Raw genomic sequence first — 17,711 nt, 5'->3', positions numbered from 1 at the left:
AACCCAGTTTCCACCAGGATCGAACTCAGATCGTGAGCAGAGCTTGGGCAGCTTACCACTCTGCGCCACAGGGCAGTAACCAGAAATCAAACCCTTTAAAACTGACATTTCATTTCCTAAAGATTTTGTAATGATTATTCTAAAAACGTGCATGATTTGTTTCACTTAATCTGTTAATTGGTTGCAAGGGTCAAATACTACCCGTTAAAGCTGGCAACAGAAAATACTTATGCACTCTTTTATATTTATGATTTTTTGTACTGCTTTCCCTGAAACCATACCCACAGTGGTTATGCCTCCAGCGCTAAGCAACTTCCCTTAGCAAGACAAGCAGCAATATCAGAAAACTCCATTGCCACCTACTCTGAGCCCAATCACTTTCAGCTATCCAGCTCTACAGGAGTGGAGGCAGAAAACGGCACCAAAGCTATAGCATCCCTTCTTCCATGAAAACAGAAATGGCTTCAAAGCAAGAAACTCTGGCAAAATTCCTTAGGTGAGCTCAATCACAGCAGGTCAGGTAACTGGACCGCCACTATACTGTTTTTTACTTGTTGTGCAGTTATTTATTCCCTGTTAGGGGAAGATTTAATACAATGGGAGTTCTTCCCGATAAAGAAAATAAAGTTTTGTGAAGAACCAGCTTGTTCAGTAAGAAACTTTCTTAGACCATACACAAATGATAAAACTAGAAAATAATTTTATTAAACAGAAAAAAAAAACATTGCAAGTTTCCAATTTTGGTTAACTGCAAACCTATAAACATATTATGTTGTAAACAAGATGACATTTGATCCCACTGATATTTTCATTATTTTTTATGAGAGTAAAATATACTTCTAAATAAAGCTATTTAACATGATCATTTGAAAAGATACAAACAGTGTGCTGGCCAAAGAGGTATATCACTGGGGCTGTCAATGTGTTTCGGCACTTGAAGTATCCCCTTTCTTAAACAACAGAACAATTAACAAAGTGAAAAGTATCTAGAAAATGTGAATATATGTGTGAGGGGGGGGGGGGGTAAAACAGAAGTCTGCAATTTGGGCCGTTCATTTGGTAGTCCAAACAATACAATGGTGGGAAGGTTTGTTTCAAAGCAGCTCACCAAATGTGAAGTTAATTCAATTTACTCACACAAAAAGGTACTCGACCAGTATACACCTGGCAGTGAAAAGTGTTTTCTGCCTAATCTCAAAAAGGAACAAGCAGGTGCCCTTACAGTCCCTGGGCTTATAACCTACAACTGCTAAGAAAGGCACCCTCCAGTCAATGCAAACAAACTTTAGTCATACAGAACTATGTTACATTAGACATCAACTGGAGACCACCAAATAATGTCAGAAGTTTGACAAACATTTGGTTTTGTAAATTCAGAAGTGGACCATGATGTCCTTATTGCATTACTGAAAACTGTTTAAAAACTAGATGTACTCTATACATTTACTGCCATTGGTCACTATATGGGCAATAAATAATTTTGAAAAGTAACAAATCTCATGCTTTAATATTACATATTTTGTCTAATAATAACCCCCATTGTCTTTGATCTAGATTTGTTCTGTATTCACTGTCTGAACATAGATCAATGGCTGATTATACTGGATTGTAAGTGTACAATATTCTGTGCTTATCTTTGCGCTAAAATAAAACACTTCTCATTATCCCACACACAACTATCCACAGGTTTTTTTATGCAACAAATGTTGCTGAGATTGTATCCTGTACTGCAAGTTCCTCTCTATTCATCCTCTGTGCATAACAAACCTCGCCACATCATAAAGATATATTTCACGGTACAGCAATTGCACAAGTAACTCCATTTAGTCATTCCCATCATAGTCTGTGTAACTCTGAAAGCCACTGCTCCGTCTTTCATGAAGATGAGACAACTTCTTCCAGACAGACTCTTGGTGGAAGCCAGCACTGAAAGATCTGCCCAGACGCCCATGCGGCTTCTTTGAGATGTTGTCTTCACTTTCAGATTTGGCTATACCCTGCGGCTGGGACTGTACATGCAATTCTGACCTACTATTTCCAAATGGGTAATTCCAGGGACCAAACCTTTGCCAGTGGAGCTTCTGAAGACCAATGATGCAATGAAGGTTTCCCCCTGCCTAAAAATCAAGACAAAACATTAAAAAATACCACATAAAAAATACCAGACAGTATCCAACCTTAGGGTGAAGGCAGTTCCTCCAGTATACAAAGCCTTCCTCCAACTCAAGAAGCTCTTCTGCTAGAAGAGCAGTTTTGGTAGGAAGAAGGCTCCTTAGGCTGGAGGGAGGCTTCAAACATTGGCCACTAATAGGCCACTATTAACCTTACACATTAAAAGGGTTTTTTTTTTAAGAAAAGTTGTTTTTCTAAAATTGGCAGGACTATCTTTGATACCATAGTCTTTGTGTTATGATTTTATCCTTTTCCCCAAGACCATACAGTGTGGTGTAGTCATTAAGAGTGTTGGACTGGGATCTGAGAGACCCAGGTTCAAATCCTTGCTGTGCCATGGAAGCCTTCTGGGTGACTTTGGGCCAGTGACACCTGCCTCACGGGATTGTTTTGAGGATGAAATAAAGGAGAGGAGAATGGCATTCAGACTGAACTGGGGAGAAAGGCAGGGCATAATGAAGTAAATAAATACCTCAAGGGGCATTTTGGGCTGCAGTGGATGGAGAAGGGAATTTCTCTCTGCAGAATGTTTTGGTGGGCTCCAAGGTAAGATTCTGTACTTCCTTATAGGGCGCAAAGGCATAAAAGCATACAGTTATCATACAGAATAGCTCTGCTCCTCAACAAATCTGATTTGGGGTGAAACAATACCCTCAGTCTCCCATCTTCCTACAAAAAGCAAACCAGGAAAAGGTTGCAAAAAGAATAATTCTAAGATAACCGATTATATCTTTAGAGCAGTCACAGAAGGCATGCTTGTGGCAGACTCTTCAAAAGTAGTCAAAAAGAATAACAGCACTTCAGGCATAGGGGATGTTTAGCCAACTTTAGCTGAAAGTGACATATTAAGAAAAATATTTGCCATGAAGAAATAACCCCCTAATTTATTCACATCAGCTCTTCCATTTATTTTGTAACAACAGAAAGGGGACACCCCAACCGGGTCAAAAAGTTTTTTTCTTTTTCAAAGTAACAAATGGTTACTCTTACATAAATAAAGACATGACTCCAGATAACTGAAGCAAGTTAAGTAATTAAAAATCCATTCTTTTTCATTCTTTATACACTGTAGTAATTAAGGGTCCATTCATAGTAATGCTCTTTTCTTTTTGCAGCTTGTCCTTTTACAGCTTGCATTTATCAGTTGCTGTTGCCAGAGGAATTGGCATTCCCACGCAGGCGCCCAAATTGGGGCTGGCTATTTGTAAACGCTGATTTTCGTCCCACAGACTTCCTCAGGGGCGTTTTAATCTGTCTCCTTTAGTCTTATACATGTATTTTCTATCTCTCTTATTAGGTAACTGGAGAGTGACACCAATACTCTTTCTCTGGCGTCCATTTATTTTAGGTATAGAAAATGCTGACAATCATTAGATGTAACTGCACTTCTATTAGATTCTCTGATTTCTTGCATGCGCTTAGGTAAATAGAGATTAATTTTTCTCCTGTCAAGTCCTTCGCACAATGATTCTTTCACATTGCTAGGGTCCTAAAGCTAAGCAACTTAAGTTTCATGAACATTACTTCAGGAAGCACATGCACAACTTTGCATTGATGTAAATCAATCTTACCTTCTTTGTCTTTCGATACTGAAGACCCCTTTCTAGGTGTCGAATGTCTAGGTATTCTGGATTTTGAGTATTTAAGTCAGTTACAATATCTGCCCACCTGCACAGTAAGATGAAAAGGTTATAAATCCTATGTATAGTTAACATGCATATTCTAAGGCAGCAAATACATAAATAGTTATTTTTATTTATTTCTATACTGCCTCTTCAGAATCCTCCTTGAGGTGGCTTACAACTAAAAACATCACAACCCATTGGACATAAGCAACATAAAAACTGTCATACCACAGAGAAGCTAAGATAAAGCCCCTAAATAAAAGCCTGGGAACAAATATGTGTTTTAGCCTGGCACCAGGTAAACCTTAAGGAGGTAGGCACCAGGTGAGCCTTAACGAGCAAGGCATTCCAAAGGCAAGGTGCCACCACACCTTGTATTTGTTAACTTCCACCTACTTGACCTCTGAAGTTGGGGGTACAGAGGCAGATCTTAACTGGCGGGCCAGATAGTATGGGAGGAGATATTCCTTCAGGTATCCTAGCCTCAAGTCATTTAGGGCCTTAAAAAGGCAAGAATTGGCACTTTGAATTGCGCCTGGAAACAGATAGGTAACCAGTGCAGATCTTTCAGCGTAGGCATGATACCATTCCTGTAACAACCCGACAGCACCCTGGCCACTGCATTTTGGACCAACCAAAATTTCTGAACCATTTTCAAAGGCAGTCCCAGGTACAGTGCATTACAATAATCTAACTTGGATGTGATCACAGTGTGGATCACTAGGGTCAGATTACACTTTTTAAAAAATGGCTGTAGCTGGTGAACCAGCTGAAGCAAATAAAAAATTATATGCCTTATGGTTTCAGACTGCTCAGGAGAACACAGAGGAAAAATAAGACCCAAGCAAGAGTTTAGTAGAACATACATGACAATCATAGTTCTTCTCTTGCAACAAAGGACAAGACTATGAACAGTCATCACGTCATATTCCACAGATTTTTTTTTAAAGCCAATTGTAAAATATATATATATATATATTTTCCACCAAAAGAAGCTTTATTAAATTTCCCATGCATCTTAATTTTTTCTTGACACTGAATAATGCTACACAGTTAAACCTGGAAGTTTCTATGTTCTAGAGAAGACATTGGGTTATATCCTATGACTGTTCTGCCAATGCAAGATACTACACCACTGATACAAGGTTCTTAAGTCAGCTGAAAAATGCTTGTGTAGGAGGAAAGTTCTGGAGTCAGAATATGTCACAGAATAAAATCCAGTGTCTTCGAAGAACATGCCTCCCAGCTAAGATTAAAATGAATTTACAGGTATGTAATGTAGGTAGGATCACAGAGGAGCTTCCGTTTTTTGTGTAAAGCAGTTAAAGTTTATCATCACTTGGAAAATTCAAAACATGCTTGAGAAATGACTTATGTTTTGAACCGTTCTACAAAAAACGCTATGTATCTTAAATTTTTACCACAAGTGTATCTAGTAAACTCACAAGGATGTGCTAACTTACTTTTTGCAGTGAATGGTGGGGTGTTTTCTGCTTGGTTCACCAATCAGTATCCAATGTTCAACTTCTTGCTGTAAGAGAGGCCCTCTGATGTACAAAACAAACAAACAAACAGCCATACACATTTATACCAGGACTAACTTTTGTTAATATAGGGGAACCAGATTACTGCAAGTATAACAAAACTCCCTCCAGATACAGCTTACTGCTATTCAGATCTCATCAAATCTCGGAAGCTAAGTAGGGTCAACCATGGTTAGTACTTGGGTCAGAGACTACCAAGGAAGTCCATGGTCGTTCTGCAGAGGCAGGCAATGGCAAACCACCTCTGTCTCTCCCTTGAAAGCCTTGCCATAAGTCAGCTGTGCACTGAGGGCACTTTGCACACACAAAACAGAACTCCTACTCCACCCTCCAAAATTCTGCTCCTAGGAATTAATGGACCCCCTTAAATAACACAGGGTGGACATGGAATCTGTAACAGGAGGGAAGAATGGGACACGCACACACCCAAGGTGCCACTATGTTAGCATAAGAGCACCGTTGGATTCAAAAACAAGTCATGCAACACACTAAAAAGATTAGCACGTTTTTATTCTAGCATAAGTTTCTGTGGACTAGAGCCCACTTTATCAGATGCATCCTGGAAAGTTTATATCAGAATAAAAACATGTTGCACTTTTAAGATGCCACAAGACAACTGCTTATTTTTAATGGGTATATGATGCTCTTGGGAAGTTCCCATAGGGACTGACTTGCTTTTGATATAGCCTTTGTTTATATTTGTGCTACAAAAGCAAGCTTATATCCTTCACTAATATGCATATATGTATGTTAAAAAAATAAATCAAGGACAGACGCATTAGAAGAAGAAACCCTATTACAAGGTATGTAGACACTTAGCACACAAACAGTTCAGACTAGGGAAAAAGGGAAAAGACGGAAAAATTCAACACTATCTCTCCTTTCTTTCTTCTAAGTGATGCTCCAGAATTCACACCTGCAAAAGTATCTATTTTCCCAGAGCACAAGAACTTAAAGTAGCCCACATTTTAATCTTGGACATAAAAGGAGCAGATAAGTCATGACGTTCTTACTTGTATGCCTTTGCAGGTTTTACTGGGGTTGCTTCATATCCAATTGGGCAAAAATAATGATTTTGACAATGATAGATGTAGGCCATTGATTCATCTTGCAATCCTTGTGTTAACTTTGACAATGCTCCAAAAGCTACAAAATAAAAAAATCAGAACTCATTGCCAAACAAGGTCGATATTGATCAGAAAGGACAGATAATGCTCATATCCCATGCAGTGTATAATTAAGCATAGACAACAATGCAATCCAAGGCATTTATGTTTTTATGTCAAAATCAGCACCTTGGACTATGCCCAGATGACAACTCACCCACAGATGTCTTGACTCAACATACTCTACTGACTTTCACATTAATCTGTAACAGTTGAGGTCCACAGATAACCTATATTTTGTTCTAACAAGTTCATATTTTGTGCCTGTTCAAATATGGCATCGTATTTTATAGGAAGATATGTTAGCAGTCAGAGCCCTTCCTCACACTAAGAGGGCAGTTTATAGATGGAACATCAGAAATACGCCTCATAAGTAGAGATGGGCACGAACAGGAAAAAAACCGAACATGATGTTCATTGTTCGTTGCCATCCACAAACAGGGACTCACAAACAACCGCAAACATGGCCCTAGAACATGTTCGTGGTTGGCTGTTCATGGGGAACAGCAGGCTCTCCTCCAGCCATTATCCAAATCAAGATCCCTACTGCACCACTCCCAGAAACCTGACCTGAGCAGGCAGCAGGAAAGGTACCAATAATAAATAATAGCTTGGCCCCAGAGCCTGGCAGCAGCCCTGGAACTTGAAGGGGTAGATCCCTATCCCACCACACACAAAGAAAATTCAAGCTCCAATGCACTCTCCCTATCTCTCTCTCAAAATGCCAACAGCAACTTTCTCTCCCTCACTGTCTGCAAAACCAGAGCTGGGAGCCCCCCTTCCCCCTGATCTTTGCTCCCTTGTAACAAATTTAGAGCTCCACACTTGAAAGGAAGACCTGCCTATCAAGCTAAATTGGGCTTAGATTGGGGTTTCCAGGGCAACAGCAGGAGTTCAGACAATCCCTGCCTAAGTTGCCAAGGGAATTGATTGCAGGTGCCAGACTGTCTGGCTTGACGAACAGCAATGAACGAGGCTTGCAACGACCACCTGTTCATTTAGAATAGGGCCTCACGAACAGCTTGTTCACAAACAGCAGATTGGGCTGTTCGTGGCTTTTTTTTTGTTCATATTGCTGTTCGTGCCCATCTCTACTCATAAGTCCAAGGCACTGCCTGACCCAGAGCAGATACCAACTGGGCAGGAGCCTGAAAAACTACCCAAACATGAGTCAGAGGCGGTTGACTGACTGATGGCCCCTCCACACCCCGGAGAGACAGAGATAATGAGATTTTCTAACAAAACCCTTGTCTAATCCCATCGATGCCCTGCTACACTTCCCCCTCAACCACCTACCCTACTCAAAGATATTCAGCAAACCTGGTAGTTTTTCCCATCTGGTGCTTATTAGGTCATCAAGCAATATTTTCACCTATAATTTAACCTAGATAGGAAACATCAAACCTCTCCCCACTTACTGTTCTACCTCCGGACAAACCATTAAGCCATTGTTTTTGAAAGCAAGATGTCAAGTTTGTCCCAGAGAATTTTGCCCTATAATTGGGCTCCCCAGCCGTGTGTGTGTTCTGGATCCATACACCCACCCTCAAGATCACTTGAGACTCCTCTTCATGAAATGCTGGTCATTTTGCTGCCTCTGTGTACCCCTGCTCTTCGAGACTGGTAACTATCGCACTCCCTGAAACTGTTTTCTCCCATTTTCCTCCCTGATTTTCTTAATTAGCCTTGTATGCATGTTGTGTGTGTGTTTTTTGTACATTTGTCTTTTATTTCTTTTTAATAAAAATCCCTTTCTAGTTGAACATCTGCATGATTTATTTGAGCGTTCTCTATAGGAATAATCCCTGTAAACATTGATGGAGATTCCTAGTAACCTTGTCTTCTTTAATGCTAATTCCCCCAACTAATTAAGGAGACCTCCTATTTGGGTAACAGGTATTATTGTAGGAAAAAGGAAGTTGCACTTGCCTCACTATTATCATTTTGTTATTTGTACCCTGCTACCTCCTTGCATACATGTGATCTTATCTAAGACCAAGCAAAGAAAGAGTGCCACTTTTTGCCACTTGTTCCGACTCTCTGGTTAACTGAAAAATAAAAGACTGCTTGTCATCTTGGTCTCGTCAAGCTGCTTACCAGATGGGCCACATGAGAATGAAAAGACCACAGATGAAATGAGCAGAAGGAAACCCAGCTGCCTTTTCTTTTACTTCAATAGGAAAGCCCCCCCCCCCTTTAGAGGACAAGGTTCAGTGCAGCAGCCAGCAATTGTACAAGTATGTTTCCTGAAGAAGTTTCTAAAGAAAAGGCATGCTACAAAATCCAGAAATTACTTTCTGTATGACCTGCAGTCCCTCTCCCCTGCCCCAGACACACATCCTATTTTTCTCTGGTTTTGGGACTACTACACTGCAACACGTTTGTTGTGAAAAGAATCTCTAAGATTAGATACTTACCAGTCTCTCCCGCTGTCTTATTCTTACCATGAGGTTTATACAGAAAATATGAACATCCTTTTACATGGAAATGATCATTAATTTGTCTAAACCACCTGAAAAGAAAAGTATAGCATTTCATAATCTAAATGTTAAAATGTCACCTGTCAATACATTTTAACCCTTTATTTCTGCCCATCTGAATTTGGAAGGTGTTCATGTGTTCAAGCTTAGTCTCTTTGTAATAAGAATGCCACCATAAATGTAAAGCAAAAGACTGGATTGTTTTTTTCCAGATACCCTCACCACAGCACCTCTGCCCTTTTGTCCCCCAGCTTTCCTCCTGCTCCTAGGCTCTTCCAACATTCTTCTCTGCCCCACACAATTCCAATAAGGAAAAAACCTCCCTCCCTTCAGTTCCCCTAGCTTCTTTGGCTATCTTGCCCCTTTGCACCATCAGAGCAACTCAGCCAATAAGAAACTTTCATTTGCCCTGACCTTACAGGATGTAACAGCAGCTCAACCAGTCCCTGCTAGAAGTATCGCAATACAGATTTCGCCTGAAACTCTGACAATGTTTATTAACACTCATGAACAAAAACATCCACTAAGGCTTTATCCAATTAACTGAGTTCTGCAGAGTAATACGGATACCCATACAAATATCTGCAAAATAAAAACATTTTCAGTTCACATAATAATGACACATTTCAATCATTTTACCTCATTAAAGTAGTATTGCCAGTAAATGGACCAAATCTAATTTCTTCAAAAGGGGGTTGAAAACCCAATATATGTAAAGCTTCTTCTTGAGTTATGGGTGGTAAGCTGAGTAGAAAAATGAGAACATAAAGAATTATAATCAAGGATTGGGGTGCATCTTAGTAAGACATATTCCCAAATAAATATATTTAAATAGTTTCTGTAGGAATTACTTACTTTCCTACTCCTATTGTGCTATACAGGAAATTCCAGCAAGATACCAGAGAAGAAATGCCACAGGATGTCTTATATTGTGGCCGACTTATACAGTACCTAAGAAAAGTTATTAGAGTAGTCACATCAAGATTTTGTTATAACTATAAACTGACATATAGGAAAAAATATTTTCTAATTTCAGTGTTACCATATATAAAATATACAGAGCAACATACACTTATGTTCAGTTGTAGAATTTACTTCACAACTGAAAAGCCGGCAGCTTTCAAGAGAACCAGTATCCTAATTTAAAATAAGGGAAAAAGTTAAAAGTTCATTTTATTTGTTTAGGGAATTTAAATCATGCCTTTCTACAACAACATACCAAAAGCAGGTTATAGAAGGATTTTTTTACATTACTAACCATAACAATATTAGAACAGATAAATGCATCTAAATGCAACAAGGTAATTTACAGTCAAAAACAGTTCAAGTAGAAATCAAAGTAGCGCTTTTTTGAATCCAGAAGTTGGGTAAAAGGACATAAAAATAATGGATGAATGAGTAGGGCACTGCATTTGTTTTTAAAAACTCATTAACAAAAGTTGATTAACCTTAATATGACAGAAGGCTAAAATAGAAAGACCTAAACTTTAAAAAAAATATATCTGTGTTTAGACCTTATGTTAATGTAGACCCTTACTCGTTTTGTATGAACCTGACTGATTGCCAACCTGAGGGGGAAAATGTGGTAAATCCAGGCACCAGGCCACAAGTAACAAATGTTTGAGTGACAAGAGAGGAAGCAGGAACAAGTTATGCACACAAGTGCAGCAACTAGCCAGATTCTTGTGCATTGCCATAGTAACATGATACTTGGAATGCAACTATTTTGTTCACATTGGGGAGGGGGGGGGGTATTGTGAATATGCTAGCCTTTCCAACTACACAATTGTCAGATTTTGAACAAAGAGTTTGCTTGTTTAGGAAATGTACATACCCCAACTACATTCCTGCGACAAAGAATGGTGCTTTTGTGAACATTCCAGATCACAAGTATGCAGCTTATAAGTAGGGGTGTGCAAGCCGCTTAGGTATTCTGGTATTTACTTGCTTCGGTATGCTCCGTAAATATTCGGAGCATATTGAAGTGAGAGGGAGCAACTCCCCCACCCCCACCTCCCACACACCCCTGGGGAAACCCCTCCACCCCCCACCCCTTTACCTGACCGTCAGGGAGAAGGGGAGGGTGATCAGCTGGGCAGCGGGCTGCCGCTGCCGCCACAGCAGCAGTGGCGGCGGCAGCATGTACGAGGCTATGATGGCCTCGAGCCGGCTCCTCTGTCATCGCACTGCCTCCTCTGAGCCTGCAGGGCAGTGGGGAAGGCTGGAGCAGCCGCCTCCGGCCCTTCCTGCCCCTCAAATGGCCACCACAGCGGCCATTTGAGGGGCAGGAAGGGCTTTCTCCGCCTCCTCCGCCGCTCTGCGGCCCTGAAAGGCAACGGTAAGTGGGGGGTGGGTGGGGCTGGGGGGTGGGGTGATGTTTAAAGGGCCACGCCATTTGCAAGTGGCAGGAAAGGGGCCCTTTAAACTCAGCCCCGAAGCTTTCCGAAGCATTACGAACGCTTCGGAAAGCTTTGATTCAGGATTTCCGAATCTTTATAGATCGGGACTGATTCGGGTATTTTACCCGAATCAGAAACCCAATGTGCCCATCTCTACTTACAGGCATATGCTTTCTATAAACACAGATTATGCTTTTGAGCCTGTGGTTGTGCATAGGTTTGGATTGGCTGCTTATAGCTTCTCCCCCTTTACACATACAGATTTCACTGGTCATAATCTCATCTCCAGAGGGCTAAAAACTACTCTCACCTGAGCATTCTCCCTATAGTATGAATGACATTCAATACAAATAAAATAAAGTAGTGTTAAGAATTCAGCTAAAGTATCACAAAACTGCAGTAGTAGTAAAGGTCACATTTGAGTACTACCATCTTCGAAGATCTAACACTTTTCGTTGTTTTATTTCTTCAAGGGCATAGTGCTGCGGGCAATCTCTGTATTGTTTACTCTTCTTTTCTACAGACAATTTCTTTGTTCCTTGCTTCTTCATGTTACCTGCAAAAAATGATTATTAAAATAAATCAATAACTTCCAGACAATCTATTACATTAAAAATGCTTAATTTGTTTATTGTAGATGCAATAATAAATCTTGTCAGAAACAGAGTTCTGTTGGAAAGGCAAGAAAGGCTTGGCAGAGAATTATGGTACAGAAGAAACATATCCAGAAAGCATAATAGAGGTAGGAATACATGAACAAAAACTTTCGCAAAGCACATGCATACACACCATTGATTTATGGTCAGAAGGCTCTGAACACATTTTAAAGACTCTTCCTACAATGAAGATTTTAGAGGACTGTTGATTTTGCCAAGGCATAAAATACATATAGCAATAATGATGGTTTATGCCCTTTATTACACTTCTTTAAATAAGACTAACCAAAAAAACAGTACCATGAGTTGAAATTTCACACAGATTTCCAAAATAGTTTTCTGACTTAAACAATATCTGGAAGATAGAACAGCAGTATTATTTAAGGTAAGGGCATTATGTACTCTAGTACTTTTGTGTGAACTACTGAAGTCAGTCATGCCTAACAATTTTCAAAAACATTTGCCATCACTGTTAAAGAAAGGTTTCAAGTTGTTTCAGAGAAGGAGCTGGTAACCTTCTGTGATTCAGAACTCCTTCCTACAGCATGTCAACTATTTTCCTTCAAACTCTTTCTCAAAACCCACCTCTTCTGTAAACCCTTTGGCTTAGCTAAAGCTGAGTACAGTACTCATTCCCCATTATGACACTTCTTTTTCTGTTTAATTTCACCATTCTAAAAATTCTGATTTGAACATTTCAGGGCAGACATTACTGTGTCTGCCCTGGTCAACCATCACAAAAATAAGTAGAAGATATTACAGACCTCAACACAGCCACCTACTTATTCCTTCATTTATACCCTACTTATCTCTGCAATGGGGACCTCAAGTGGCTTACAAAATTCTTCCCTTCTTCATTTTATCCTCACAACAACCCTGTGAGGTAGGTTAGGCTGAGTGTGTGCCACTGTCCCAAGGTCACCCAGCAAGCTTCCATGGCCGTGTGGGGATTTGAACCTGGGTCTCCCAGGTACCAGTCCAGTGTTCTAAACACTACACTACACGAGCGTATCTACCTGCTTGGTAAAAATGATCACCTGTTCATGTCACTAATTCTTGTTTCTATTTTCTTCAGACTATAAGCCTGTGAGCAGGGTCCATATTAGGTTTTAAGTTTTTATATAGCAAGTAAGTTACTCGTGGATCATGAACTCTACTGTACACTACTATATTGTCAAAACCAGAGTAATATGACTAAAAATGTTATCCATATACATTAGCCATAGGAAGCTGAATACATAAATGTTCTGAGTCAAAGATATTTTCATGAACCATTTTACTGCATAAACAGAATTATGCATGTACCTGCTCTGTTCTTCAAATCTGGGGCTGTCTCATTGAATTCAGATTTATCAATTTCCCATGCCAGTGGAAGTTTCCCAAGACTACTGGACAAACTTTCCAGGTTAGCATCTTCATTATAAACTATGTCCGATGCATCGGTTCGAATGCCAATAAAACCAGAAGAATTAATTCCAACGTTTAAGGCAGCATTGTCTTGTAAGCAGGCACCAACTGTAGCACTTGGGCTTTTGCGAATAGATGTCACCTGGTTTAAAAAAGCATAGTCTGAACAGATAGTGTAAAACTTCTCTCTGGTGTGAGTCACGGGACATCCCCACGGATAATGCCTGTCTCCGCTGGATCTCAAAGAAGCAACAGAGGTACCTGAAGCACAAAATGGTTTTATGGTACCATGATGATTAATTTCTGAAGTTTTTTTTCCAGATCCATGCTCATTTTCTCCAGAACCATGACTCTCTAAGTGAGAGTCTGCAATGTTAGGCATTGAACGAGTCTATAAAGCTTTTTTCTTGACAGTAATAAGGCAGTGGGCCACTACTCCTTTGGTCCCAGATGTTGTCTATATCGCTGTCTCCAAATTCACAGGATGATTTTGAAGTTCCTGAAATAAAGAGACCTTGATATATTTTTCAGCTGACAGAACATGCATGTCAAAAATTCTATACCGTAAGACACACTTTGTCAGTTTTGTCTTCATAGGATGCCTCATTGTGCCCTAAGAGGCATCCGTTGAAGAAAAAACGGACAAATTGTGTCTTATTGTACAGAATTTCAAAGAGGTAGGATATTTGAGGATCACATCCTCAAATATCTGTATATTTTACCATGCATACTGGGAAAACACACATGTGGTCCCGCTAAATGTGTGATCCCTTTCATACAAAATGAGAGCAACACATTATTTTCAGCATCAGTACGCACAAACCAGAATCCTGGAAAAATAAGGATTCTTCTGGAAATGAAAATACACATTTCAGACAAAATGGTGATAATGTATCAGAGGATTGCATGTGGTGCATTCTTCCCATAATCAGGGTAAAATGTGATTTAAAGGGTTTTTAATGATGCTTCAAAAATAGTTGGGGAGATTTGGGGAGAGTTTCTCTTACAAAAATAGCACACAAAGCCCCAAACCAGGGCCCTTACGGCTACTTCTGAAGAAAATTAAAGACGTCGGGATATCAGATCACAGTTCTCCTCAGTTTACCATCTAGCTAAGATAGATAGATATATGAGAATATCTTGTATAAAGTAAGATTTTCCATTCTGTTTCCAGGACAACTCCAGGACTGCAGTGACTGAAAAATTATGACATGGCAGTTCTGAAAATGGCTTCTAATAAGTGACCGCTGAATCCCTGGAAAGTGCTTTCCAGACAAGATATTATTTGTGCTGGTATATTCCAGGGACATTTTGAGTCATCACAGGGAGACTAATTTCAGGTGTGTAGCCATGTTTGTCTGCAATAGAACAGCAAGATTCAAGTCCAGTTGCACCTTAAAGACCAACAAGATTTTCAGGGAATAAGCTTTTGAGAGTCAAAGCTCCCTTAGTTCGGTATCTTTAAATCTTATACCCTGAGAATTTTGTTGGTTTCAAAATGTCACAGGGAAACAAAAGGACATTTGCCATGCAAAACAGATTCCCGTTTCAAGACGTCTCGCAGAAGCTTTTGTACAATATTTCACACCACAATAATTGACCTGCTGGTGCTTTGCGACTGATGGAAATGGAGACTTTCTGTGATACGGCATACTGTCTGAAGTCCTGCTGGTGGGAACCTGAAGCCTACAGGTTGTGGATCTCTCGACACCAAGAAGACAGACCTTATCTCTATAGGTCTGCTGGAATAGGAAAGACTTTTTTAATTCGAGAAGGCCTTGAACTGAAGACAACTAAAAATTGATGTTGTTCTCAATGTTTGTTGCATTATTTAATGCTGTTTAGTTAATGTTCCATGGTTCGTCATTGTATTTTATCCTTTTAATAGTGAACTGCTAAATGCTTCTGAGCCAGAAAGCAGTGGCAGTGGTGAGGTTTGGCAGAGCCACTTTCTTTTGCTCATCTATAGCACGTATCACTACAACAGTTATAGTGATGCATGTGTTCAACACACATGTATAGTTTTCTTGTGTGTGTACGTGCACATATTTGGATAAGCACTGTATGTCAAACAAAAGCCCTTCACTGACACTTTCCCCTATAATATATTTATCTGCCACTCTAGAAAATGACAACTAATAGCCACTTTTTGCACTACTATATTAGATCTGAGACTTATCCCTTGTGTATTCACGTTTCTGTAAATTAAGTTAGGCACCCTGAGCCAGGTTGTAACACATTTTGAGATTGCCAATTGTTAAAAAAAATGAAAGAATGTCCTCTTACATTAAAGATTCAAAGCAACAATGATTGTATGAAGAACCTAAAATAGTAAAGAGTCCAGTAGCACCTTTAAGACTAACCAACTCTTTACTATTTTGCGACTACAGACTAACACAGCTAACTCCTCTGGATCTATGAAGAACCTAACATGCAGCCATCCTGATACTGCTTAACTCAATTTCCCTAAGTAACCTACTACTTTTATCATGTTTAACAAAATTATACCAGTGAAGTACTTTGAGCACTCAGAAGCATTATATAAATACTATTATACCACTAATATTATCTTTACTCAGTACCAATTTCTATAGTTCTCCTATAGAACTATACCTACAAAATACATATAAGAACACACACACAACCATTTTCAGTCTGTTACTAGTCTTACTTAGTTATTGAAGCAATACCTCAGAGAGGAGTGTGTTTGCTTGTTCGTGTTGCCAGTCACTGGTAAACTTCTCTGTCGATTTATCTAATCCTTTTGGCAAAGCCATCTAATTTTAGCAGCCCTCGCTAGACCATGTGGCAAGAAATTCCATATATTAATTGCATGTTGAAAAGAAAGTAGAATTATACTTGTTTGTTGTCTGCCTAGGAATGATTTTAAAAGTTCCACAGGAAGACCATTGCTACTATAATATGGAGAAACAGCCACACATTCTCTCCACACCAATTGTTATTTTACACATCTTTTTCGCCTTTACACACCTTCCCCCTCCACCCCAGTTTAAGTCCTACAATCCTAAATACTTCAGCTGTTCTGAGTCAGAAGAAAAATAAATTCAGAAGGCTATTTATTAAAAAAAATTTACCACACGGAAGATGCTTGAACCCCTTGGTTATTTTGACTGCCCTTTTCTGTAAACATCTGGCAACTCTATAAACAGCCTTTTAAAGATATGGAAAACAGAAAAGGGAAAGAGGAAAGAAGCTAAGATATTATCACAACCAATATAATGCTGCTTATCTAGATGGAGCGAAGAGAGGCTACAAGTTTTTAAATCATTATTAAATGTTAAAATTATATTGTTAAAATTATTTGAACCTTGTAAAGTATCCATGGCCAACAGAACTGGGAAAAATACAAATTACACTATTGCCAAAATTTCATACTATGTATTTAGACCATAGGTTGGGGCAGGCGGGGGGGGGGGAGCTGTGTTTTAGAACTTATTTAAACTAGGAAAAGGCTTTCAAATCACAAGCAAAGGAAACATCTCAATTGCCTCCGAATAACCCCACCAGATGAGTCCATTTAGTCCCCTACCCTAACAGCACCCAAGCCTTATGCCTCCGTGTGTAATAGGGCATTAGGGCAGGATCTCTCCCACTTCTCCACTGCCCGCCTGATCGCCTTGGAGTATTCTGTATTGACAGGTAGACTTCCGCTGAACATGGAGGCTCCCTATTTAGGAATCTCTGCTAGCAGCAGGCGGCAAACCGTCCAAAAATTCAGCCTAATCCCGCTTTTGCAAACGCGGAAACCTCCCCCCTCCCCGGGGGTTTCTCCTTTCCATCGCGGTGGGCGGCCATTAGCACAAGGGGTTTTCTGGCTTCCTCAGTGCTTTCGCCCCCTCCCCTGTAAAGGAAGCTACCGAGCCGTTCCGCACCAGGACTGGCTTAGGAGGCCTGAGGGGAAACCGCCTCAGCTCCCGCGCCCGCCGTTACCTGCTCAGCGGCGGCCATGACTGGAAACAGCTGGCTGAGGTGGAGGGAATCCGCCGCCCGCGCCGCTGCCCAAAGGAAGCGGCGGAGAGCCCCGGCCTCACCTGCGCCGCCTCACGCAAGGCCCGCCCCGCTCCCGGAGGCTTATGGGCGGCCCAAACGTCCAATCCTTGGCATGCAGGAGGCTGTCATGGCCGGCCTGGTTGCCTCGCAAACACCCCTTCGCTCGCGCGCGTTCCTGCAGAAAGAACCAGCGAGGCTGATGGGGAGGGTGAAGGCTGGGGGGTCTTCTTCTGGGGCTACTTATTTAGAAA

The 17,711-nt window shown here is 40.4% G+C and overlaps 1 protein-coding gene across 2 annotated transcripts; it reads right to left on the bottom strand.

Moving 5' to 3' along the window:
* Nucleotides 1-755: 755 nt before the first annotated feature.
* On the bottom strand, nt 756-17,488 carry BIVM (basic, immunoglobulin-like variable motif containing). 2 transcript variants are annotated; one of them, XM_054973670.1, is made up of 10 exons: nt 17,401-17,488; nt 13,348-13,948; nt 11,816-11,942; nt 9,843-9,938; nt 9,627-9,731; nt 8,925-9,019; nt 6,355-6,487; nt 5,261-5,344; nt 3,744-3,840; nt 756-2,117 (listed from the first exon to the last, which is right to left on the bottom strand). In XM_054973670.1, the coding sequence occupies exons 2-10, from the start codon at nt 13,829-13,831 to the stop codon at nt 1,824-1,826; spliced, it is 1,515 nt and encodes a 504-aa protein (XP_054829645.1). In that variant the 5' UTR covers nt 13,832-13,948; nt 17,401-17,488; the 3' UTR covers nt 756-1,823. The 2 variants fall into 2 exon arrangements, with proteins under 2 accessions (XP_054829645.1, XP_054829646.1); XM_054973671.1 differs by lacking the exon at nt 13,348-13,948.
* Between the last annotated feature and the right edge of the window lie 223 nt (nt 17,489-17,711).

This window comes from Eublepharis macularius, chromosome 3 (assembly GCF_028583425.1).
Source record: "Eublepharis macularius isolate TG4126 chromosome 3, MPM_Emac_v1.0, whole genome shotgun sequence".
NCBI lineage: Eukaryota > Metazoa > Chordata > Lepidosauria > Squamata > Eublepharidae > Eublepharis > Eublepharis macularius.
The sequence above is the reverse complement of the archived record's forward strand: the minus strand, read 5'-3'. Positions and strand labels throughout refer to the sequence as shown.